The following is a 22,968-nucleotide window of genomic DNA, read 5'->3' on the forward strand; positions in this document are numbered from 1 at the left end:
TCCTTTTGTTCCAGAGTGGATCTTCAGTGTTCTGAAATGGAGTATTGAAAGACAACAAGAAAAGATGATAGCTAAACCACAGTAATGTTTGTTACTACTAGCTAGCTAGCTAGCTAACAAGACAGACATTATCTGAAATCCATGAAGTTGGAATCAAACTTACCGCTCAAAATCAGAGAGGAGTCTCCCCTTTTTTCCAGTGGCACGTAACGATCAGAGCATGGCTCTCATTTTTTTGCCGTCTGTTCACTCAGTGTGGCGAGTATCCACATTTAAATTAACAGTTGAGCCAGCTATCAAAATATGCCATTTGATTGACAAGGTAAAGGGAAACTACCTCTCAGACCAAAATGACCTGTTCAGTCATCAGATTAAGCCAAATCTACCTGCAGTAGGAGAATTTGCATCACACTGTCATACGTAGACTATTCGTGATTAGACAACCGAAGATTGTAATAAGATTGTAAGATTGTAATGGAAATAACTAACAGGAGATTTCACAACTGGAAAGTGAGATGGGTTCTGCCATTGAGTCACTGAGAAAAAAAACAAAAAACAAAAAAACAATAGGAACTAGAGTGAAGGGGTCATGTATTTGGGCATCTTTTGTTGTACAAGCGTTCTTTGATTACCATAGTATGCTGTGATTTTTATTATTATTGTTATTATTTTTATGCAAAAAGCCAGAATATATATTGACCCTGCAACTTTAACACACCAAAGAGTACATCTACCTATTTGCAGGCTGACAGGTGTTGGTTTCGACCCTGTGGATATGAATAGATCATTTATACGTTTTTTCCCATCTTGCCATAAAAGGTGGTGTTTAATTTCGATTCTGATTGCTCCTGCCTTAGAATGGCTTGCTACTGTGTCTTCAGGCTCTCTGGGTAATGGAATCTCCTGGTGAAATCCATGCTGATCTGTATTGATTTTATTTGAAGGGACATGAGAATGCTTGCATTGACCTTTCAGGGGAGGGCAAGTTAAATTAAATACAAAAAGAGCATGGACTGGGAGATTAAATATATTTTTTTGAAGATACTTGTTAGTTCCTCTCTCAGAAATGGATCTTCTTTAATGTAGGAGTCAGCCAACCCTACCAAATGATTCAGCCTTGAAGGGCTGGCAGACTGAAGTGGGTATTCAGTCAAGCCAAACATTTGATAAAGAGCCAGTACACGAGAGAAAAGGGATTTCTGTTTGACAGATGAGAGACTACAAGACTGTCTCGGACTAAAACACAAACGGCAACCAGAAAACTGCCTTGGCCTCGCAGAACATAGACAGCTCACTGACTGTGCCACGGCCAATGCTGTCCCCAAAGTAAACCTTCAAAGCTGGAGATGGCGCCATCATTTTCAGAAAATTGGAAAATATTGGCTTCAGAGCCGCATGTTTACACAGGCTGCATCTTTCTGACCTGCTTTACACAGGCCCTCATATATCCCGGCATAGCTTTTCACCTGTGTCACCCCATAGCAAGTTAATTTCCCTTTGAGGGCAACACGTTTGTGAAACTTTATGGAGCTTGTAAAAACGGAAGGAAATGTCTGGCAGCAACAGGAAAAACTTGAGAGGCCAGTAATGGCCTTTAAGGCGCACCCGATGCAGTCAACATTTTTTTTTCCCAAAAGAACTGCTCTGTTTCACAAAGCACATGTAGAAAATGCTAGTTATTCACAACTTGTTGCAATTTCTCTTGATAGATGCAAAATAAATGTGTGAGACTTGATTGAATTAATATTTAAACCTTTTATGTCCCAGACCAATGTGACCCAGTTAGAACAGAACTTTATCATTCAGTATGCAGTGGAAATTTGCCAAAATACTGTATGTACAGTAGAGGAACTCACAAGTCTGAGTCTGTCAACAGATTTTTAAAGGGCCAGCACAAAGACTGCTTGTCATCTCTGCAAACTGTTTTATGGTGATTAATTTGGAGAGACTGAAGAGCCAGTACCTCAGATCAGCTTACAAGGATTCATATATATGGGATTCATTACAGGGCACTCATGTCATCACCAAGACATGCGTTCCTACCTCCCTCATTATGGTGGACAAAAAACTGAACCAAGGGCAAGTCAGTATTAGATTGAATTAAGTGAGAGTTTGTCTCGGCAGTTATCGCTTGTGCCACTGCAATTTTTAAAGCTCTTTTGAAGCTTGATTTTAAACAGCAGCCCGCTCGTGGCCTGGCAGCTGGGATCTCTAATTCATCTAGTTTCTCAGAGAGAAGTGTTTTGTCTACTGAAAGGGATTATTGATGGCTGTTTGTGCAGGGCAAAATGTACCTATGAAGAATGAGAAGGATGGCTACTTAACGTCTCAGACAGCCAGAAAGCTGTGGGAGAAATAAACCATGTATCACTGCATGATTAAATGTACATGGTTTTAAGGAAGCACGGCTTTAAATATGCCAGGAGATGCATCCGTTCAGTCTTGATTTAGATCTTGTTTAAGTATATGTTTTGACAGGAAATAAAAGTAAACCGGTACAGTATAATCATGTACGGAATTAAGTCATCACACGCAAGTCAATTCTTGTAGCTGGTCATATTCAGTACAACAGACTGTCTTATTCTTCTAATGGACTTGATGGGAAGCCTTTCAAAAAAAAAAAAAAAACAGAAAACAAACAGATAATCATACTGGACAACCCTCTCAATCATTTAAATAAGTAGAGCATATCCACAGTGTCTGTCTTGGGACAAAGAGATTGATCACTTCTATCAAAAACAGTAGAGAAGCCAAAATGTTCTGGAGAATGCTTGTGACTGCATTGTAGACATGTAGACAACTGCACAGCTCCTTGGGGATTGACAGTTTGGTTCAGTATAATTTATCTGCCTTTATAGTCTGGAATAAAACGACTGCACACACGTTGTTTTGGGTTGCCTTTTATTATAGGATTATCTGATTTCCTGTGCACCAGTAAGCCAGAAGGACTTCAAGCGTGTAAAGCAATTCATCCAATCTGATTCTTGTAAAGGATGGTTTGAATCTTGATGAATTCCCCCAGTACTCCTTCTGTCCACCTGCTGCCCAAGCAGTAAATCAAATTTTGTTGTAGAGTGTTTTATGCTTGCCTCTCTTTCGGTCTTGGTAATATTTGTGCACTGGTTACACTGCGATAGCTCCGTAGATTTTCTCACTGCAGAATGGTGTGTTATCATGGAGGATTTCTTCATTGTTGTCACAGAGCCTGCAATTCAGTTTAAGTCAAGGATGGGCTTTTCTGGTCCTGGAGGGCCGCAGGATCTGCCAGCTTTGATTTCTGCTCAGCACAAATTCAAAGTTTTTGATTGTGTAGGGGAACAACTCTCCAGTAAAACATGTGAAACATTTGCTAATTGAAACTGTTAACTCTCAAACCGCAAGGACTCTGGCACTCCTAAACTGGAGCTGTCCATGCATTGTTTCATTTAGTCTGTGTCATCCATATAAAACAGGACTGTTAGCTTTCCTGGGTAGTGAACTTGACATGCTAATTGTATATCTTGCTGTGTCTTATGGACAGTAAAGAACCAACCAAGCTTTAAAAACTGCAGCAGTCTTAGCTCTGTTACACACAGCTACAACACATATCTGTCCCCTTGCATTTTTACAAAGGAAAGACAGAATGGGACAGATACTGCCTATGGTGGGATACTTGCTAATGTCCAATGTATTGCAACAAGAGTCTGAATAAATTGTCAAGTAGAGCTGACCTGAGCTCAGTCCATCATTCTCCGAGAGGAACTTTACAGCACAGACATGCCCTTTTATGTCCACCCCAGTGTCCCAGCGCAGAAATGTATTCATAATGAGGCAAATATTTCTGCCTCTCTTGTGTATCAAAGTAAATAAATCAGCATTAATTATTTACTCATTCAGTTAGCCACCATAGGGCTTCCCTGGCAGCCTTTGAGAAGAAGATTATCATGCATTGTTTACAAAACAAATATAATATTGTGCTGTGCATGGCAATGCAAGGATTATATGTTTGGTAATATTTAGAGAGGTGCTGGATATATTAATTATGCATGCTTGTCAGAGGACTAGGCTGTGTCTTTTGCTTAGGGGTTGTTGAATGCAGTGCCCTTGTGTGCGTAACAAGAGAAGAGAACCTTGGCTCTTGGTGCAGCATATCTGTGAACACGAGGGGTGTGGTTGACTACTGAACTCAATGCCAGAGAATTCCCTCTAACAGCTTCAGCAACTGGTGAATAACCTGATAAAAAAGCAAAGAAAATTAAGAGACTTATTGTGTAAAGACTCTTCCCGTTATGCTAATGCTCTAGACAAATCTATCTATTAGTGTATTCAAAGGCAGGCCGATTCGGATGCTCAGCATGCTAATCCCATATTCTGCATATTGAAGGTCCCTGTATTCTATACATAAGAAAGGAAAGCAGGGGAAAGATTGTGTTATTGTGCCCTTCATATAATAAGGGGTGTTTCAATAGCAAGCGGCATAACAGAATCAGGACTCTGTATTGACTAATGCTCCCCTGACAGATAGGCTTACAACATGTGGAACCTTTTACAATCAAATGACAGAAAATGAGTCGGTCTCTTCCCAGCACACCCACCCTTTACTGTTCAAGTGTTGCGAAATGATAACAAAAACTTTGTTAAGTTTGATTATTTCAAAACAAATGAAAATGATTTAATCCTACTTAATACCATGCCTGATGTATTCAGACAGGAAAAAGTGGCCCCATTGCAAAACACACGACCGGAGAAGTTATGTCAGAGGGCTGAGAAAGAACAGGATCTCTGCATTAAAACTCTCATCTACCAAGCACACTCAGTTTTCCTAGGCATTGTTCTTCTGGACAGCTCCCTTATAAACCAGGGAGATATCCTTGCATTCTCTGGCATGTATTTATTTTGTACTTTTCCATTGGATACTTGATTTTGGAATGTTCAATAAATGGTCAATAAAAATGATTCACTACATCTTTATCAATGATATTAAATCGATCTACAGATCATTACTGGCCCTGCCGGTGGATTATGATAGCTGCTCATAATTTTAATTGGATTGGAGTTCATATTCTTATAAAAGCATCACTGGAGAAATTTCTCAGTGATGTATCTTATTGTGAAATAGAATACGGTGAAAGATGAGTACATAATTCAAAGTTTTAAATGAAAACTTTGACATGACGTCGACATGAATGGCCGGACCCAGGGTTTCCCAGCAGAACATTGTCCAGAGCATCACACTCCCTCCACCGGCTTGTCGACTTCCCACAGTGCATCCTGGTGCCATCAGCTCCCCAGGTAGATGACGCACACGTGCATGGCCATCCACGTGATCTAAAAGAAAATGGGACTCATCTGACCAGGTAGCTACTCACCACTGCTGACAGGGAGCACCCCACAAGCCTTGCCGTTTCAGAGATGCTCTGAACCAGTCGTCTGGCCATAACAATTTGGCCCTTGTCAAAGTCGCTCAGGTCTTTACTCCTGCATCTAACATGTTGACTACAAGAACTGATTGTTCACTTACCATCTAATCTACCCATGTGCCCTTGTTTGGAGATGATCAACGTTACTCGGTTCACCTGTGAGTGGTCATAATGTTTTGGCTCATTGGTGTATATGTAGTAGCATTATGGTCCTGGAGAGAGGAATTTATAGGCCAAGGTGTCACAGAGATGGCCTGGGTGGTTTCTCTCGATGTTGTCATGTCCAAGGTGAAATGTTCAGGTAGTACAGCACACTGGCCACTCCTTAAGAAGTAATCAAATCAAAGAATAAATGCAGTAGATTTCACCACTAAGGTGAGAAGTTCAGGGAGTGATGGATGTCTGATGCTGATCCAAGCTAAGATGTAATCTTTCCATGACGTCCGAGGGACGTGACTATGTTGTCATGATCAGCAACGTGACAAAAATGTTGTATGGTAGCTTCTAAGTTTTCTTGAGAGATGGGTCAGAACTGGGGACTCCACTTAGTTTCAGTTCAGGAGGGCCCCACTGGAGCTCCTAGTGGTTCCATTTCACCCACCAAAGACCCAGGGGTAAAGGCTGAGTCTGATCTACTTGGCAGGCTATTTGTTTTCATCTGCAAAGTTTTTGTCATGGCTGGACATGTGATGTGGTCAAAAATATGATCGGTCCAGAAGAATGCAGTACCATTCCCATTCTGAAAAGAAGCTTGATTGTGACATCAGATGTTGTACAAAAGAATCTGCTCACAATTAAGTCACCCAGTGTTAACCACTTTATTCTCCATATCAGAATCCTGTGTCATCACTGGATTATACCATCTGAAGTCTCCACTTGATACCGCCATTAAAAGACCTCATCTTTTAATTACCAAAAAAAAAATGACTGCCAAAACAGCATATGGCCATAAGTATACCCTGACAGTTCACCCGGGAAGGAAATAGGCAGTTAATTACTTTGAGCCAGGCCCTAGAGTACAATGTGTTGTGGGCGGTGCGGGGAGCACTTGGCGTTTTTTAGTTCTCCCAGTTGCCTCATCACCAAGTATTCAGTGGAAGGAGGCGGCATTAATAGCAGGAAGGAGGATGATCATTTGCACTTGAAGAATGGTGCAGCACGCTGTTAATGGAAGGACTTCCTTGGCAGGGTGATGAAAGGATATCCATGCTTATGCTGTTTCTTTTTTTTCTCCCCTCCTTCTTGACGTGTTTTAGTGCTTTGTCATTTCGGTCACAATGGCGGCATCTTCCCAGCTGTAGATCTGCGACATGCTGGGAGAAAACAGCCCCCCTCCAGTGTGTCAGAGCGGGGCGGCTCTGGTACCACTTTTAGCGGCGTGAATCACTCTCTGGCAGAGAGTGGGAAGGGGCCGTATGTGTGATGCAAGTGCAATTTAAAGCAAAGAGCAAGGGGACCTGCCGTGTCGTGACGGGTGAGACATCGCCCTGGATCTCACAAGTCTAAATTCCGCTAACGGGAATGGGGGTGTGGGGGGTGTCATAGTCACACAGTTCCAACCACATCTGTCACCTACCTCTAGCTTTGTTGCCACCCCCAACCACCCCCACCAAGGGCTTGGTGCACACTCTATTTCCGAGCTTGCACAGCATTGGTTGGGATATTTACAGTTGGCATCTATGCCAGTAATTCTTATAGCAAATGACAAGCCTGATGACACGATTACTAAACCAAAGGCCCCTTTACAAAATAGATTTATGATAACCAATGCTGTCGCATTATGTTTCAATACCAGAACGATATACCTCAGGCAGCAATGGGGGTGGGGCTGTGGGTTAGTTCTTGAGTACTGAATGTATTCATTCCATGGTAGGGTATGAATCCCATAGTGACATGAGTGAAATCAAACCAAGCTGGGTGATCACACAGCAGGGAGAGAGCCATGTGGTGACAACAGGGGAATTTAGAAGACAGCATTACAGGAATGGTTTTCCAAACTTTTGACAAAAAAAGAGAAAATGACAGATTTCTGCCGTTCTTCTGAACACTGTGCGTTGATTTAACATGTGGAATAGGACACTTTCATATAGCTGTTCGCTCAAGGAAACTGGATATTACACTGACAGCAATGATTAACTTTTTCCCTTTATTAACTATTAGGGATCAGAGTGTGTAACATATTTGAGACAATGCAGTAATACATCAGGAATGTCCTTGTATTTTCTTTTTGTCTTGTGCAGTCATAAAGTCAAATATTTGCTCATGTGTGAAGCTTTGGGTGTAAAGCTTATCGGCCCTCCCACACCAAGCTGGAAAGCAGAGTCAAGATTACATAAGAAGTTATAGTTGAACTTTTTCAGCCAATTATTTTTTTCATATGTTGCTTAAAACTGAAGAGTAGCGGGGTGGAGTTATATAACCATACATTCCACTGGCTAAAATATTGAATGTATGTAGCCAGTGCCTTAAAGCAAATTTTATTTGTTATTTTAGAGATTTGTGTGTCCAAAAACCGACAATGAACTTTGCTGAATGGAAACAGTGCAGTTTTAAAATAGTGTGGCTTCTGTGGGTTCTGCAGCTGACTGTTTTTTGACTCATTACATTACATTATTGATTGTATTTCATTATACTAGTCCAGAGCGAATTACCCTATACATCTAAAAAAGTGGCATGAAAAGTTGCATGAACAGGACATCACTAACCGTACATGTATAAGCGTCAGTGCCAAACATAGTGCTGCGTTCGCAAGCACATGCCTAGATTGACATGTAAGCGCAATATGTGCGACTTTAAGGACTGTGCCATTCTGAATGTAATGTTAACACATACCACACGCATGAAAGTAAACCTCCACATATCCAGTTACATAGAACTCTGAAGTACATTTCCACATATATAGTACCAGTCAAAAGTTTGGACACACTAACTCAAAGAAGGGTTTTTCTTTATTTTTACTATTCTCCACATTTTAGAATAATAGTAAATTGATCAAAACTATGAAATGACACAAATGGAATTATGCAGTGTCCAGAAAAGTATTAAACAAATCTTCTATCTTCTTCAAAATAGCCAATAATATTTTTTGAAATGAACATTTTTTGGAAAGACATTCATACATACGCATCAACCTCACTATTTACATTTGTCTAAGAAACAAATTTCAAGCATTTAAGCATAAGTCTTTAGATCCAAATGTCTTTGAATGCATGTTCCCCATCATCTTAATCAGGTGCATCCAAACTTTTGACTGGACCTGCATGTGTTGGGAGGTGATGTCTTCAGTTAATAAAACTAAAATTCATGGTGCCTGTGATTGAAAAAATGCTTAAAAATGATTGACCAAAAACAACAAATATATATGATGTGATATGATATGTGTGATGTTAACACATGCCAGCTGCCCTGCCTGCCTGCGCACTGGCTGAGGAGCAGTAAACTTGGCGGTCCTGGCGAGTTCCCGGTTGAGGAGCAGGAACAGGGGAGACGCACGTGCGCACGTGGATCCGCAGCGCTTGGGCCCCTCGGTTTATTTTTGACTCTCAGCCTTGAATGATTCTGGAGTCCTCGCGTGCCTGGCGCTCCAGTTCTGCCGGGCGTGTTTGAGATGACTGCTGAAAAAAAGAGCAGCGTGAGTTATGACGACTGAATGAGTATCTGCCCCTTTCCTGATGCTCTGTTCCCATTGGTGATTTTTTTAGTCAGAGAATCTCAGACAATCGGAGAATCTCAGCAGTATCTTTTGGGGGGGAAAGCCACAGTCTGTGACCTTGTGTTGTGACGAACTCAACACCTGCTAATGCTGTACACTGTTTTAGCACAAAGAATAATATAAGGCCCTCCAGGTATATTACTTTTTTCTTCTCAAGATAATTAGGCACATTAATGTCTGAAGGGTTGACTTAATGTTCTGTTCCTTTGATTTTACAATGCTCTTGATATTTTAATACTTTCAATTATGGAATGGTCTTTTTGAAGTTAATGTTTTCTTTTTGTTCCAAGAACCATGGAACAGACAGAAATCAAAACTGAAATATTGATGTAATGAAAGTATGACATTTTCATCAACAGTGAAGCCTGCATTATAAACAAAAGCACAAACATGACTCCAAGCCTCATTGCTCAAACATCTAAAAGTCATCTGAAAGTCTAAATGACTCTTTCGGCAGCTTTGTTTTTTCAATTTCCATTGGGTTATAAAGGCGCTTGTGGATCGGATTGCAGGCTTGGGTGTGCATACCAGAATCACGCCCTGGTTTGGAACCATTCATCTCCATAAGTGCATCAGAGGAACTACGGCGTGTCAGCGAGATGATTCATAACCCTGAGATTAAACTCAGCGGGAGGGAACAGGTACGGAGCGTGGACAGAGCATTCGTCTTCGTGCTGTCAGAGAGGCCCTCCTTCCCTCTCTCTGTCTCTCTACGAAGGATCTGATAGGCCTTGTTCGCGGAGCCTGTCCGGCCGCCGACCTGGCGGAGCTCTCCCTGACTCGTCCCTGACCCGCCTCCTCTCTCCGGCAGCTGCAGGATTAATGGAGCATCTGCGCCGCCTCATCAGTCTGAAACGCGCCCGGCGCGGGGGCTGGACCCTAATTTGCTCCTTGCACAGAAAGGGCTAATGATGCTCGTAGCTCGCTTCGTCAGACAATATGGCACAGTGCAGGACCCGCGCCGCCGGGGGGGCCACAGCCCATATGGAGCAAGCAGACACAGGGAGGAGGGCGTGGCCGAGCTGGCAGAACCGTGACCTGGCGCATTTACGCTGGGGTTATTTATTTGCTTAGCGGACACCCCTTATCCAGGTGGCTCGCATAACTTACATTTTACAGATTATCATTTCACAAATGTCTGCTTGTGTGAAGGAAGGTTTGAGTTAAAATACCCTGGTCAGGAACATGACAGGAGGATCACGGGTGGGGTTCAAACCTACACCCTTCTGGTTAAAAGTGTGGTTCTCTGAGGGCTACTGTGTGTCAGGCTGCCTCCATGAATGGATTGTGATACCACTGCGATGTCACGTTGGGTCCATCAGAATCAGTGTCCCACCAGCACTGCTGCAATCATTCATTTCACGCATGGAGAATTAGACCTTCATCAGTGCCAGCATGCTAACCGTAGTGAGCCATTCAGCTACATAATTCCAGTAAAGACTCAGCAAATATACCGTTCTCCTGAAACTGAATAAAATGCTGGTTTTCATAAGCCGTGCTCATTTAAAGTGCACCAGGAACTGCTCTCATAAAAGGACCACAAACCTAGTTTGCAGTTATCATTTAAAATGTGAACCTGACCTTGATCTTAGATCTGATTTTAAATGAATTAGGGTAGGTAATTCGGAATGAACCCGAGGGAAGAGGGTTCTTTACCTGAGTAGTGAGCCACCTGAATTCACTTTTTAGTCCAAGACCAAAAAAATAAGAGTCCTGTTGGATGTGTGTGTTTTCCTCAGGACTGTATTTCTGAAGTTCTTAGAGGAGACCACTCTTACACTCTTACACTCTTACACTCTTACACAGGCGTCTGACACTCGTGATGCTCTGTGATCCTTTGTGCCTGCAGTCAGGGCTCTTTTCTCTCATTGGATTGCCATGGTTTGTGAGCCAGTCAGTGTTCTGGAATGTACAGAGGAGATTGTCAGAGCTTTGGTTATTTGTTTTGGGGTCCACTGATGCATGTTTGTCATATATTATTCAGCACATCAGTGCGCATGTCCTCATCTAAAAAATACATAAACACCTGAGACATAATATTTAGAGAAATACCTGAAACAAATTCATTTTCTTTTTGTCGGGTCAAGATATTTCCTTTTGTAGACTGCTTTTGAAGGTTTTAGTGTGACACAACTCTTCAGAAGGATTTAAAATGAAATCCTCTCTGTGAATCCCAAGGCTGTTATAAAACAATCAAGAATAGAGTGGATAAGCCCCCTTTTAAGCAGCGTTCTCAATCCTCAAGGTGTCTATGAGAGCAAAAAGCCTTGTCTCCCTTTCGCTCAAAAAAAGGAGCTGATTCTGCTCTCTTCCCCTCCTTTCACACTCAGAATAAAATCATTCCCTTTTTTTAAAGAAAGCTGTAATCTTCCTCTCACTGCCACACAGGCTACAATATCTTTAGCATTGACATTTCATTCAGATTTTACTTTTTTTTAGTAGAATACACAATTGGAATGAACTCTGAGGAAGAGTTCAGTGGTAAGTAATGTCTCTAAAGTACAAGATCTCCTGTCCCACGGTCATGTTGTCTCTCTGAGAAGTGGCTCTTTATAAAAAATTAAGTAAACACGTTGTTGCATAAGGCAGCTCTCTGGGAACGAGAAGCCGGGCCTCTGACGCAAGTTGAGACACCATCTAAGGCAAGAGGAGAGATTTGAGAGAGACAAAATGCGTTCAGGCCAGGAGGTGAACGGCGCGCGCGCGTGTGTGTGTGCGCCACACAGAGAGATGGTGTGGAAGCTCCTGTCTCGCTGTGCGTTGCAGCCTGTTGGTGTTGGAACACAGGGTGATGCTGCCTATAGTAGAGTTGGATCAGAGATAGTAAAAGGTCTGGTCCCAGAAATGGGGGGATGCTTCTGTTTATGGAGATGGGAGGAAGGTTTCTGTAGGGTCAAGACAGAGGTGAGCATGTGCATGCATAGATATTCTGTTTATTGAACAAGTATTCAGCTCATTGTTCTTATCTTTAATAAGTCGGTCTCTGTAATTGTTGACACAGAAAGAGTTCCATTTTGCTTAACTTGTGTTTAATATTCATGAAGAGGCACATCCACAGAGAACATCCATGATGATCTTTCTTGGATGTGGGTAGCATCTGAACCCCCTGTTACCAGCTGGCACCTCTTGGACATGGAAATATGCCAGAGTGTTCTGAGCTGACAGTAAGCTGTGTCTCTGAGTTTTCTGATGTGTGGTGTAGGTAAAGGGGATGGGGTGGGGCAGGGGGGCGGAGCTGTAGTGAGCTGAGTGATGCCGGAGCGGGCGCACACGGAGACGAGCAGTGACCTTGCTGCAATTTAAACACTCCACTGCGCAAGCCGGGCTGTCTCACAGAGAGGGTCTGTCATTTTGCTTGTCACACAATGCATCTCCGATCTCTGAAGACAGGGATGAGGAGAGTTTGTCTTTTGCCCTCATCTTGGAGGATTCACAGTAATGCTACCAGATGTGATGTCTCAGCCCAAGGACAGGATAAGTGCTAGCAGGAAAAATTCTCCAATGGCCAGATGAGGTGGTTTTATGGATTTAATAGCATTCTGTCACCCTAAGAATGGGGGATTGTGGGATTGAAGGAGTGCAGGCACCAACATTCCATGGAATAAGTCAATGGAGATGTGTAACCCAAGTGAACCCCCCCCACCACCAACACACACACATACACACTCTTCATAAACAAAATATTATGTTGCATTTGGTTGATATGTTATTAGAGTTGGGGTACCTTTGTGCTTGCTAAAGACAGATCTAATGGCTAAGCCGTACCATACCGGTAAGCGCCTAGTGCAAGATAAGATGTTTCAACGCAGAGACCAGTAAAAAGTGCAAAACAACCGACAGGATGGAAGATCTCCAGGGCGGGTCCTGCTTTACCCCTGAATATCTGGAATTGCATTAGGTTTTTATTGCATCTTGTAAATGTACTGTATTAATGAAAAGCACATGGGTGTTTAACCACATAGCCCAGCTCTCATAAACATAGAGGTACATGTGTTTACTCCAGTATTTATTTGTAATACGTGCCTGAGGTTTTCTGCAGTATGCAAATACTTGGGGAGATGTCTGTGCACAATATGTGTTGTGTGCATTCCTGATGACTTAAGCAGTGGGAATGTGACAACTTTAGATCCAGACTAATGGGAGATTTTTTTCAGGGTTTAAGGAAATATACTTTCATTCCACTGTACAATGGTGTCCATCAACACCTTCCTGAATGGTAACCACAAGAATTTTTCCCTTTCATGTGATCACTTGGCCTGATGCGATTTTGGTATTGTTGCTTGCCGATTTCTACCCTCCTGCGTTCAGAATCCATTCAGCCGCCCCGCAGATCAACCCACAGAAGTGCTCTAAAATCGCGTGACCTGTGTGATTCGAGTGCGGAGGCACAAAGCTGAAAACTGCGGATTTCATAAATGATTTATGGCAGCCGAGCTTTATTTGGTTCAGGAGACAAGGCAGTGCCGCTCAGGGAAGCCCATTGAGTAGCCACGTCTCTTCTCTTTTCTGAGGATAACCCTGAGCTGTCTTACAAAACCAGCCTTGTTTATCATTCCTCCGAATGGCCGAAATAATCGAGAAGGCTGTCTGTTGCAGAGTGTTGACTGGAGCGACACAGCGGCCAGGGTTTGATAGCCGGACGGAAAGCCAAAATAGCATCCAGTGGCTTTTGGCGCTGATCTGCAGACCTCAACGGGAACCCGATCCGTGCGTTTAACCGGCTGACCTCAGAGGTAACAGCAATGGAAACCACTCACGTCTGCTGCAGACAGTGTTGCACGACTACACGGCTCATTCAGCGCCTACTGATCCTCCTGCTCGGTTTTTATAGATTCAGAGTCACACCGAGGGGAATGTAGCCTCAACAGCGTGTGAAAAAAGATATTACAAGGAAATGGGGCTTACTTATTGAGACCTCAAGGCCCTCTTGCTAATGAAAGGTTAACACTATTAACTGTCAGTTCGCTGATTGGCTCATAATGCATTCCAGAAGTGGCAGAGCGATGCCCTGATGAAGGGCTTAGTCAGCCAAAATAATTTTGGGTTAGGATCCTGGTTTCATTGGATACGCATTCAGAATAAAGGCATTTTACAAGCATGGCATGGGTTAGCAAACCCGTTTCTGCATAATAATGTTTATTTATACACAAGTGAGGTGACTTTCTCCTTAGCTTTTTTTCGTCTGGCACTTTTTGCTCAACGTGCACCTATTTTTCGGTGGGCTGTAATATCTTCAGATCCTAGCGCCTCTCTGCAGGCGCACATTGTCGAGTACGTCTGTGCCAGGAAATATGCTTTAACGTGCCTCACTGGAGACCCAGGCTTAAGGACTATCCACTGAGTCGTCTTTCTCTTGATGGATTAATGAAAAATAAGACCGATGCACAGAGTTTATATGTTCTTAAGGGTCTTGGAGCACTGGCACACCACTTGTTGATGGAAATGCGGGCCAATTCAAACGCCTCCTCCCCCTCCCCCCCAATCAAGGCCACAGATGGGAGTCAGATGGCTGATGTGTAAACACCGCACAGGCCCCGATTTGGCGGCACATCTCTGTGAAGCGGTATCACCGCATTGGCAGCACCTGAAATAGATAGGGAGCTTTAACACAAGTGTGATTACGGCCGACTTTGGTTGCTTTTTGAAACGTTCTTCAGAGAGCTTACTCGGATTAGCTGTTCAGCCCGCTTGACTTGTTTATGGTGCTTGGAAGACGACCAGTATGACGATTCGATACTGTATGTTTTTGGGGAGAGGAGAGTGGGAACAGATGGGGAGTATCTGTTTGAAGTCTTAAGGATGCACCAAATTTGAACGCATGTGCAGATGGGACTGCCTGCTCAGCATATATGTATATTCGGACCTTTTTTATGAGGGATGGCGTTTTGACGCAGTAAAACTCCCAAATGGTTTGTGTGCAAGCGTCCCTTGCTTCCCTCTGTGAGATTAATTACAGAGGATTGCGGAGAGGGCATTCGTCTCTGTTCAGCGCATGTCGCCACAAGTCGAACCCTCCTTTATGTCATAATTTCAGCTGCCTCTAATGTTCAGCCCATCAGAATTTAATGGAAAACATGCACAGGGATATTGCAAGTGCTTTGATTCACAAAAGGAGGGAACCATTACTTTAGGCATTGGACAAAACTGATCCGGGCATTTCTGTTGCATTGAAAGTGACCTTCTGTTATCGAATCAGTAGCACTGTCTGAGTATGACACTGTAGAATCAGTGATTGGTGACAAATTGCAGGGCTCTGTTTTGGCCAAGTATAACAGAGTAATTTGGTCTGGTCCTTTTCCAAAGTTTAAACGTAAACCAGAATGGTTTTATTCATTTTGAAGATTCGTATAACAGACTTTGATGCTACATTGTCAAATGAATGAATCACAATGTAAATGATACCTTCTGTCGGTGGTGTTTGTTCTCGAATAACTGTAGTGTATACATGGGCCACACATGGCTGTGTGTTGAATGGGAACAAAGCAGACAGGGTGTTTGTGGGATAGATGTTCGTCATACGTCGTGGAGGCCACATGTTTTAAGGCGTTCCTGTAACATGAACCCTAAACAAAGAGGGCCGCACCTTTATATTGTTTTTGGGGGGAGAAACCGCAGGAGTGAACGTTTCCAGGAAAACGTCCAAAGCCTTTTCTCTCCTACGCCGACAGAAAGCACAGCTGCTCATGAGGTCCACAGCGCAGATATACATTCAGGTGCCGTGCATGTGATGATCTGCCACTTTCATTCTGAACTGACCTTTGACCTTTCATATACCCTGTATACCAGTGAGCAGAGCTGTTGTCTGATCTGATTTCTTCATCTGTCTGTTTATGTGTTTGATCACTGTCACTGTTTGGGTGGAGGGGGATTCAGTTTGATTCATTTGTTTTTGTACGTTCAGACTTCTTCCAGTTCATTATTTTAAAATGGGAATGATTAAAGTATATATTGTTACATACTGTGAAGCGCAATCTGTAGTTTATATTTTTTAAGAGCAAAGAGTATATTACATGCTAAGATTTCATTGTATCCTGTGGCAGAGTCCTATAAGAGGGTCTCAGCAAGAGGTCAGCACTGCATGCAGAGCTGCCCAGGTAAAGAGCACTTTCAGTCTGTTTCAAAACAGATGGATGATGCTTGAGGGTCTGGAGTGACTGTTTGCTCACTCCGGACTGGCAGCAGAAGGAATGTATTAATAGTTCAAATAAACATGTCAAAACCACATGCAGGGCATCCAGCGTAAGTAGTGTGGATGTGACCTTTCGCGGCGACCTCTGTGGTGGCTGGTTCCTGTACGATGCGCTGTTTTGACAGGGGAAAGTCTTATGGTAAAAGATGGGACCCTCTGATCTCAGTCGCTCTGCAGCTCTGGAGTGTGTGACTGTGCCTCTTGTCTCTTCTCCGCAGATTGCACAGAAAGCCCTGAGGAGGTGTGTCTATGGAGGGAGATCGGAGGAGACTTGATTTCCCAGGAGGTCCACATTGATCCGAAAAGTCCAGCAACGAGCGCAACGGCGGGAGGCACAGAGGTTTCTCTTTTCAGGAGTGCACACCAGCCTCGCATGTAGGGACTACAGACCCGCGGCTCTGCTCGCAGCAAGATAAGAAGAAAAACAAACACGGGGAAGAAAAAGGAGCCCTTCATGAAATCCAAAAAATCCTGAAAGACAAACACTGCGAGCTGGTTGCCAGGCCCAAGGAGCCATGTGGACAATGAGCATGGATTCGCTGTCTCTCTCACTTCTGCTTGCCGCACTCGTATTTGCCAGATTCGTCCCAGCAGCCACTGCAGAGGACGACGTCACGCCGCGCTTGAGCTTCTCTTATGGTAAGTAGGACGAAAGCATTTAAATCAGGTTTTTGGAAAGAGTCTCCAGGTGCCTCAGGGTGTCTCTGAGCACTCAGGTTTTTTCATCCTTGTTTTGATATGGGATGTCCTGAGATGCGTTATCCCTATTAAAATGATACATTGGGTTAGCGTGCACACTTACCCAAGCAGACCTGCACAGCTTACATTCTTTCAAAAAAGACATTTACACAAATGGGTATTTACTGGGGCTAGTCAGCTTTGGGGCTGCAACTTGCTGAAGGGGACAACAGCGGTGTTCCACCTGCATGCTTTGAAGACACGAGCCCAGCTCCTTAACCTCAAAACCACTCAGATACACAACACGCCTTCCTCGAGCTCTGAGATGGACAGACAGGAGTTACTGTGTTTTCTTTTCCCGCATGCCCCCCCCCAACCCCTTGCTGACCCTAATGTGTACACCATCCATTTCCAGAGACGTGGGTAACAGGAGCTCGGCCCCACGGCTGTTTTCTCATCTATAAATAAAAGCAGGGGAGGTTGACCTGGCTGGTCTGCCCCACGGCGAAAACGCAGACGCCGCCCCTGGCTCGTGCCGCCTTTGTGTTTGTTAAGTGCTGCAAAGCTTGCTGGGATGTTGATAAACAGAAAAACGATAGCCTGGGCAGTTCCCCTCCACGTCCAGGCCTCGGCTGGAAAGGATTGTTTTTGCAGCGGCACGGTGGCGGAACGCGACATTTATTTAACTGTAAGCCGGCCGTTGAAACCCCAGACATCCACAGTTAAACGCTGGGAGCCATTTTGCTCTCTTGCGGACGTTCAGTCATGAAAGTTAAAACACACAGTTTCTGTTAATGTATTTGATATAAATTCAGAGTTCTCCAAAGGAAAGTCTGAGGCACGGTGGTCCACCTCTGTGACAGTGTAGAAGTATTTCCTTTGCGCCATACATTCCTCCCATACAGGACGATAGGTGGGATGTGACAGTGTTCTCATTACTTGTCAAACCACCCATTCTCTAGGCATTCTCTGTTAAACTGTATACAGGTGTATCGGCTGCTCTGCTCCCCTTAAATCTGCCTTTCCAAAAAGTGAGAGTCTCATTTGTGTGGATACCTCAGGTTTCAGCAGGTCAGAGTTAATTCCCAAGGTATTAGGCGCATTGTTCTGTGAGTCGTTAAAACAATGGCAAGCCATCATTGCAACATTGTTTTTCATTGTACAAAAGCATTCCAGCTTGTCTCTTAATGGCCAGCGCCGTGTTTACAAAGTTCTATGAGTGCAGCAATTTGTCTTTTAGATAAATGAACGCCATTCTGTGGCAAGCGACATGCAAGGCCATTTAGAGGGGAAAGTGTTCTTTTTTTCCCACCTTTGCTCGACTTCATTATACAACGTTATTAAAAATGCAACATTATTGGCTTGAATTAGGTACTGAACGCTTGGAAAGCTGTGATATTACGAGCAAAGTTTTTTTTTTTTTTTATTAATTTAAAAAGCGGCAAGTGAGGACTGTGTAAAAGCTCTGCTAATTGACTGAAAAATGACAAAGAGTGCACTAAATGAGACAGGTGCGAGGGAGAGTCTCTGCAAGTAATGGATGAATTGATTACTCTTCCAGGATAATTAATTCAGCCTGATGAAAATATTAGCCTTTTTCCAATATGATGTACGTGGTCCTGGCAGTTGCGCTTCGCTGCTGGCACACCGTCCTGGAGAGCTTAGCACATTGACTGGCGCGATCTTCACGCTGAGGCTGCAGTGATTCGGGCGGATTTTGTTGTGAAAAATATCGCCAGTCATGCGAGGGCTTTTCTGAGCTCTCCCGCTTGGATCGCACCGGGTCAGTGAAGCCTCGTATAGAAGGCTGGCCTGTCTGAACACGCCGCCCACCCCCTCAAGGGCGCTTACAACAGGTAATCTCCCCCACCTGCCAACCTACACAATAAGCGCACAACACGACCGTGATGGAATGGTTGACAAAGACGCTTGCTGTAAATCTTCCATTGAGAAATCTCTCTAGACTCTTTGGGAGATTTTTTATGTATTTTTCCATCGCTGGGGCCGACGCAGGGCTGATCTTCTTCAGCCTGCAAACACTGGGAAACCAAGCAGGACAGTGCCTATTAGTGCACGTCTCTCAATATGTTTACATATTACCAGGAGGAATTTCCAGCTTCTCTCTGAGCTCATCTCAGCAATATGCTTTACTATTATTCTGGAGTTTACTCAGCTCTCCCTGATGAACCTACGGAAAAAGACCTTTCACGCAGCTGTTAAAGCATGTGGGTTTCACAAGAGGTGTAGGAACGAGACAATTCATTGTGATCAATTTATTACAATGTACTACAATATACTACTATTCTTCATCAAGATCAAGTGCAATGTAGTACAATATACTACATCAAGATACTACAATGTTTTCTGGATCTGTATCATGATTTTGAGAGGATGGATCATGATATGTTTGAGCACTGTTTCTTTTTTTTTTCATTTTCATACATGCATTATGTCAAAAAAAAACAAGAACGATTTTAGATACTGTTAGGAAAATTTGTAAAATTTCTTGACTCCTTCTTAGATAATCCTTTTTAGATAATCAAATTATACTCATGGAAAACACCCCAACTTTTGAGGTAGCAGAATATTAGGATGTTAAAACAGAGAGCATAAACACAGTCAGAAAAAGAGAAAGCCAACGCTTAACTGTGTTGTAATAGTTTCAGAGCCGGGTTTAGCATGTCTACAGTCTATCTCCGGACACGTGATGGCACAGCTGTGGGAGGAGCTTAGAGAAGAACCTTCGATGGTGAAGACCTTGGGTTGAATCTCCTTATTTAGTTACTTCAAGGCTGCCATGAGGTCCTCTTGGACAGCGAGCAGAAAGCTTCCGGTCCTCTGCTCTGCCCTGGGTTAAGATCTGTCTGGATGTCCTTCTGTTTGCGGATGAGATTCTTGTGCATGGGGCCACTTTGCTCCCAGTATCAGTGCCTGTTGCCTCTTTCCTGGAGAGGCCTCCCTGCCCCTGCCTGTAATGAAGGGACTAATCTTCCATGAATAATGAATGGAGATTTGCGGGGCGTTACGGTGTGAACGTTTGTCTGGTTCTCATTACGCGCCTCTCAGAGAAAGCTCCGGGGATTGCAGGATCTGGCATGGGGAGATTTCGGCTGCCCCCCCCACTCTCCCTCCCCCTTGTTCCTGGATCTAATGCAGACCATCATGTAGAACATTTACACAGACGCCCGTGAGCTGTCTGGGCTCAAACAGTGTTGTACTGTATGCTTACTGAACCACATATTCTTCATATAGACACAGAACATGCAGCGACGGTAAAATTCAGATTTACTCAGCTCTGCCCCTGAGGGGTTGGGGGGTGGGAATCCAGCAGGTTTCCCGGCTCATTTTACATCACTTACAGTTCAGAATTGGTTTGGGGAAGTATATTAACATCGTTTAATAAGCGGTGATTAGTGGAATTAGGAGGCTATGCCCCCAGCAGGAATGAAAATCTGAAGACACTGTGGCCCTGCAGAAGCTGCCTTGGGTGGCCCTGCAGACACTGTGGCCCTTCAGGACCAGCATAGAGTAGTCCTACAGATACCGTGGCCCTTCAGGACCAGCATAGAGTAGCCCTGCAGATACTGTGGCCCTCCAAGACCAGGGTAGAGTGGACTTGCAGACAAAGCACCGAAAAAGCATTAAGATCATAAAGACTCCTTTGCTTGCTTAAAAGTGAAAATGTCAGTGGTAGCACTGCCCTTGTCATGTATCACAGAAGGTAGGTTGTCTAACCTTTCAGGAAAAAAGTATGTCACAATGATATTAGTTATTAGACATTAGATGTGATAATAATGAATGAGCAACCATGAACTGTAAAGTGTATTATAAAGTATCATTTTGATGGGCTTCGTTTGTGTGTGCCGTCCATTGACCACATGATGGAAGTGGATGAGGGGACTCAGTAGTTGTGAGATTTTAGACATGCTCCATTAGCTAACAAGTCCCCATGCACAGACAAGCAGGCTGTTTAACCCTGTGAAATTCAGCATACACTTTAAAAAAGGCAAAATCCCATTTATAGTATATCAGTCATCTCATTTTACGAGATGTACTGAAAGTTCGGTGCTTAGACGCCACAATGAAAGTTCCACGGCTTACAATGTGCATTGAAAGAATTTCTACTGGGAGACACAATGCTAAGACATGTACCGCGTAGAGAAAAGACAAATAGCTCAGTCTTTACTCTCTGTGGTACATGTCTGGACGTCGAATGGCTGTTTTTCTAACCTCGCGTTTAGGGGTGACTCTGCGGCACGTGGGGTGCGATTGCATATGCCACAGTGTGTAAATGTTGCTCAGACCTTGTTTTAATTGGACCTTCGCAACTGGAGCTCTTGTGCAGTTCCATTGCCTGCAACAGAAATATGGCACGTGCCCCGCGGTGCTGGCATTTACGAAGCGCGTGGGTGTGCATGGTTTGCAGCTGTAGTACTAATAGAGCTACAGGCGTTGCGGTAGCACAGTAGTGGCAGTTTATTTTCATTGCGTGATGAAAGGATTGCATTGATCTCGACTTTACTACTGTGTCTGTGAGACCCACTTTTTAAATGCCTCGGAGGAGGAAGGGGGGGGAGCGGCAAGGGCGGGTTGTAAATCACACTTGACAGGTCTAACGAAAATACCTTCATCGCTCTTAAATTTTCATTTTCAAGATGTTGCGTCCTGCGTTCCAGCGGTCTTGCCGTCTGGGGGAGCCTTGAATTGAGCGGAGTAAGAGTCTTTGGCGGTGCCCGCTACTGTAAGGCCTGGAAAATGTCAGTGTGACTGTGGCAGACGCCATGGTGTTCAAACTGTCATTATGATGCCATAAGTGATCGAAATAACGGCTACACTCTGCTGGTGCTGTGAGCTGATCCACTGGGTCAGACGTCCCTTGGTAACTGTTGCCAGAGTTCTTTGTGTCAGGAATTTTCAGGCAATGAGTGTTGCAACACCAACAACCAGACCCGCATGCCAATGTAGTATTCTGACCTTATTTGTGAGAGTTTAATTATAGCTGTGATTTAAAGTTGTTTGCAAACAACTGGCTGTATAACTCCTGGAAATCTTCTGTTTAATTTTGGAATTTAATTAGATTCTCTCTCCTTGTAAATGTTACAGTAACTACTGTGGAGCTCAGTGCTGACTTCCTTGCCTTGTAAATTCTAGACCAGTCGATTCTTTTTCTTTTTTTATATGAACCTTTAACTTATGCCTTTAGCACAGTACACAGTTTTGGCACGGATTGGTCTCAGATTTGACTTCATGATTACTTTGAGTGTGCACCAAGTTTTGTGTGCTCACGCTACGCTTGTTCCCAAGTGGGCCGTGTGATGTGACAGGTCTAACGAGCTACGGTTACTGTCCCAGCGAACCCTAAAGTCATTCCAAGCGTGTCAGAAAACATGTCAGCAGACCTTACGACAGCCAGTGAAAAATGACAGCAATCAGTTTGGTAGCAGCACTATGGGGTACAGCGTGGGACAAAACTCAAATCTAAATCCAGGGGAAAAGGTGGGGAATCCTTGTCATGGTGATGCATTTACTGACGTTGTGATTTCTGGACAGATTTTATCAAATTTTCAGGGAAGTGTGGTTTGTACTTGGTAAGTGTGTCAGGTCCCACTGTTTCACAACAGGCAAGACTTGCAAAATTTATACTTGGCATGACAGTATTTCGGCTTCTCCGCTCTCATCAGTGTCTCTCTACCTCTGAAGTCCTCCTTCTGCTTTTGCAGCAAATGTATTCACCATCCCTGTCATGGACATCATGTTTGTCCTGAGTGCATCTGTCCTTGGCCGCACTGTTCTGAACGGGGTGTTCCAGACCCAGCACACTGTCACTTGTCTCCAGTTGCACTCCACTAATATGAACCCAAAGTCATTTTCTAAACAAGCACCAGCCCCATAACCTCACCTAATGAATCTCCTGCTGTGTCCACTCCTCTGCTGATGTCTTAATGCTTTCCAGATGATTCTGCCGTGCCCCCTCCCTCTGATTTACTATC

General features: G+C 43.8%; 1 protein-coding gene across 3 annotated transcripts in view; it reads left to right on the forward strand.

The window, feature by feature from the left end:
- The window catches only part of LOC118787883 (semaphorin-4B-like), a 75,118-nt gene that overhangs the window by 24,618 nt on the left and 27,532 nt on the right, over nucleotides 1-22,968 (forward strand). For all 3 annotated transcript variants that reach the window (XM_036543621.1, XM_036543620.1, XM_036543622.1), the window contains exon 2: nucleotides 16,519-16,939. In XM_036543621.1, the coding sequence (XP_036399514.1) occupies nucleotides 16,816-16,939 (124 nt within the window). In that variant the 5' untranslated portion in view covers nucleotides 16,519-16,815. The remainder of the gene's footprint in view (nucleotides 1-16,518; nucleotides 16,940-22,968) is intronic.

Source organism: Megalops cyprinoides, chromosome 13 (genome assembly GCF_013368585.1).
Source record: "Megalops cyprinoides isolate fMegCyp1 chromosome 13, fMegCyp1.pri, whole genome shotgun sequence".
In the NCBI taxonomy this organism is placed as follows: Eukaryota; Metazoa; Chordata; class Actinopteri; order Elopiformes; family Megalopidae; genus Megalops; species Megalops cyprinoides.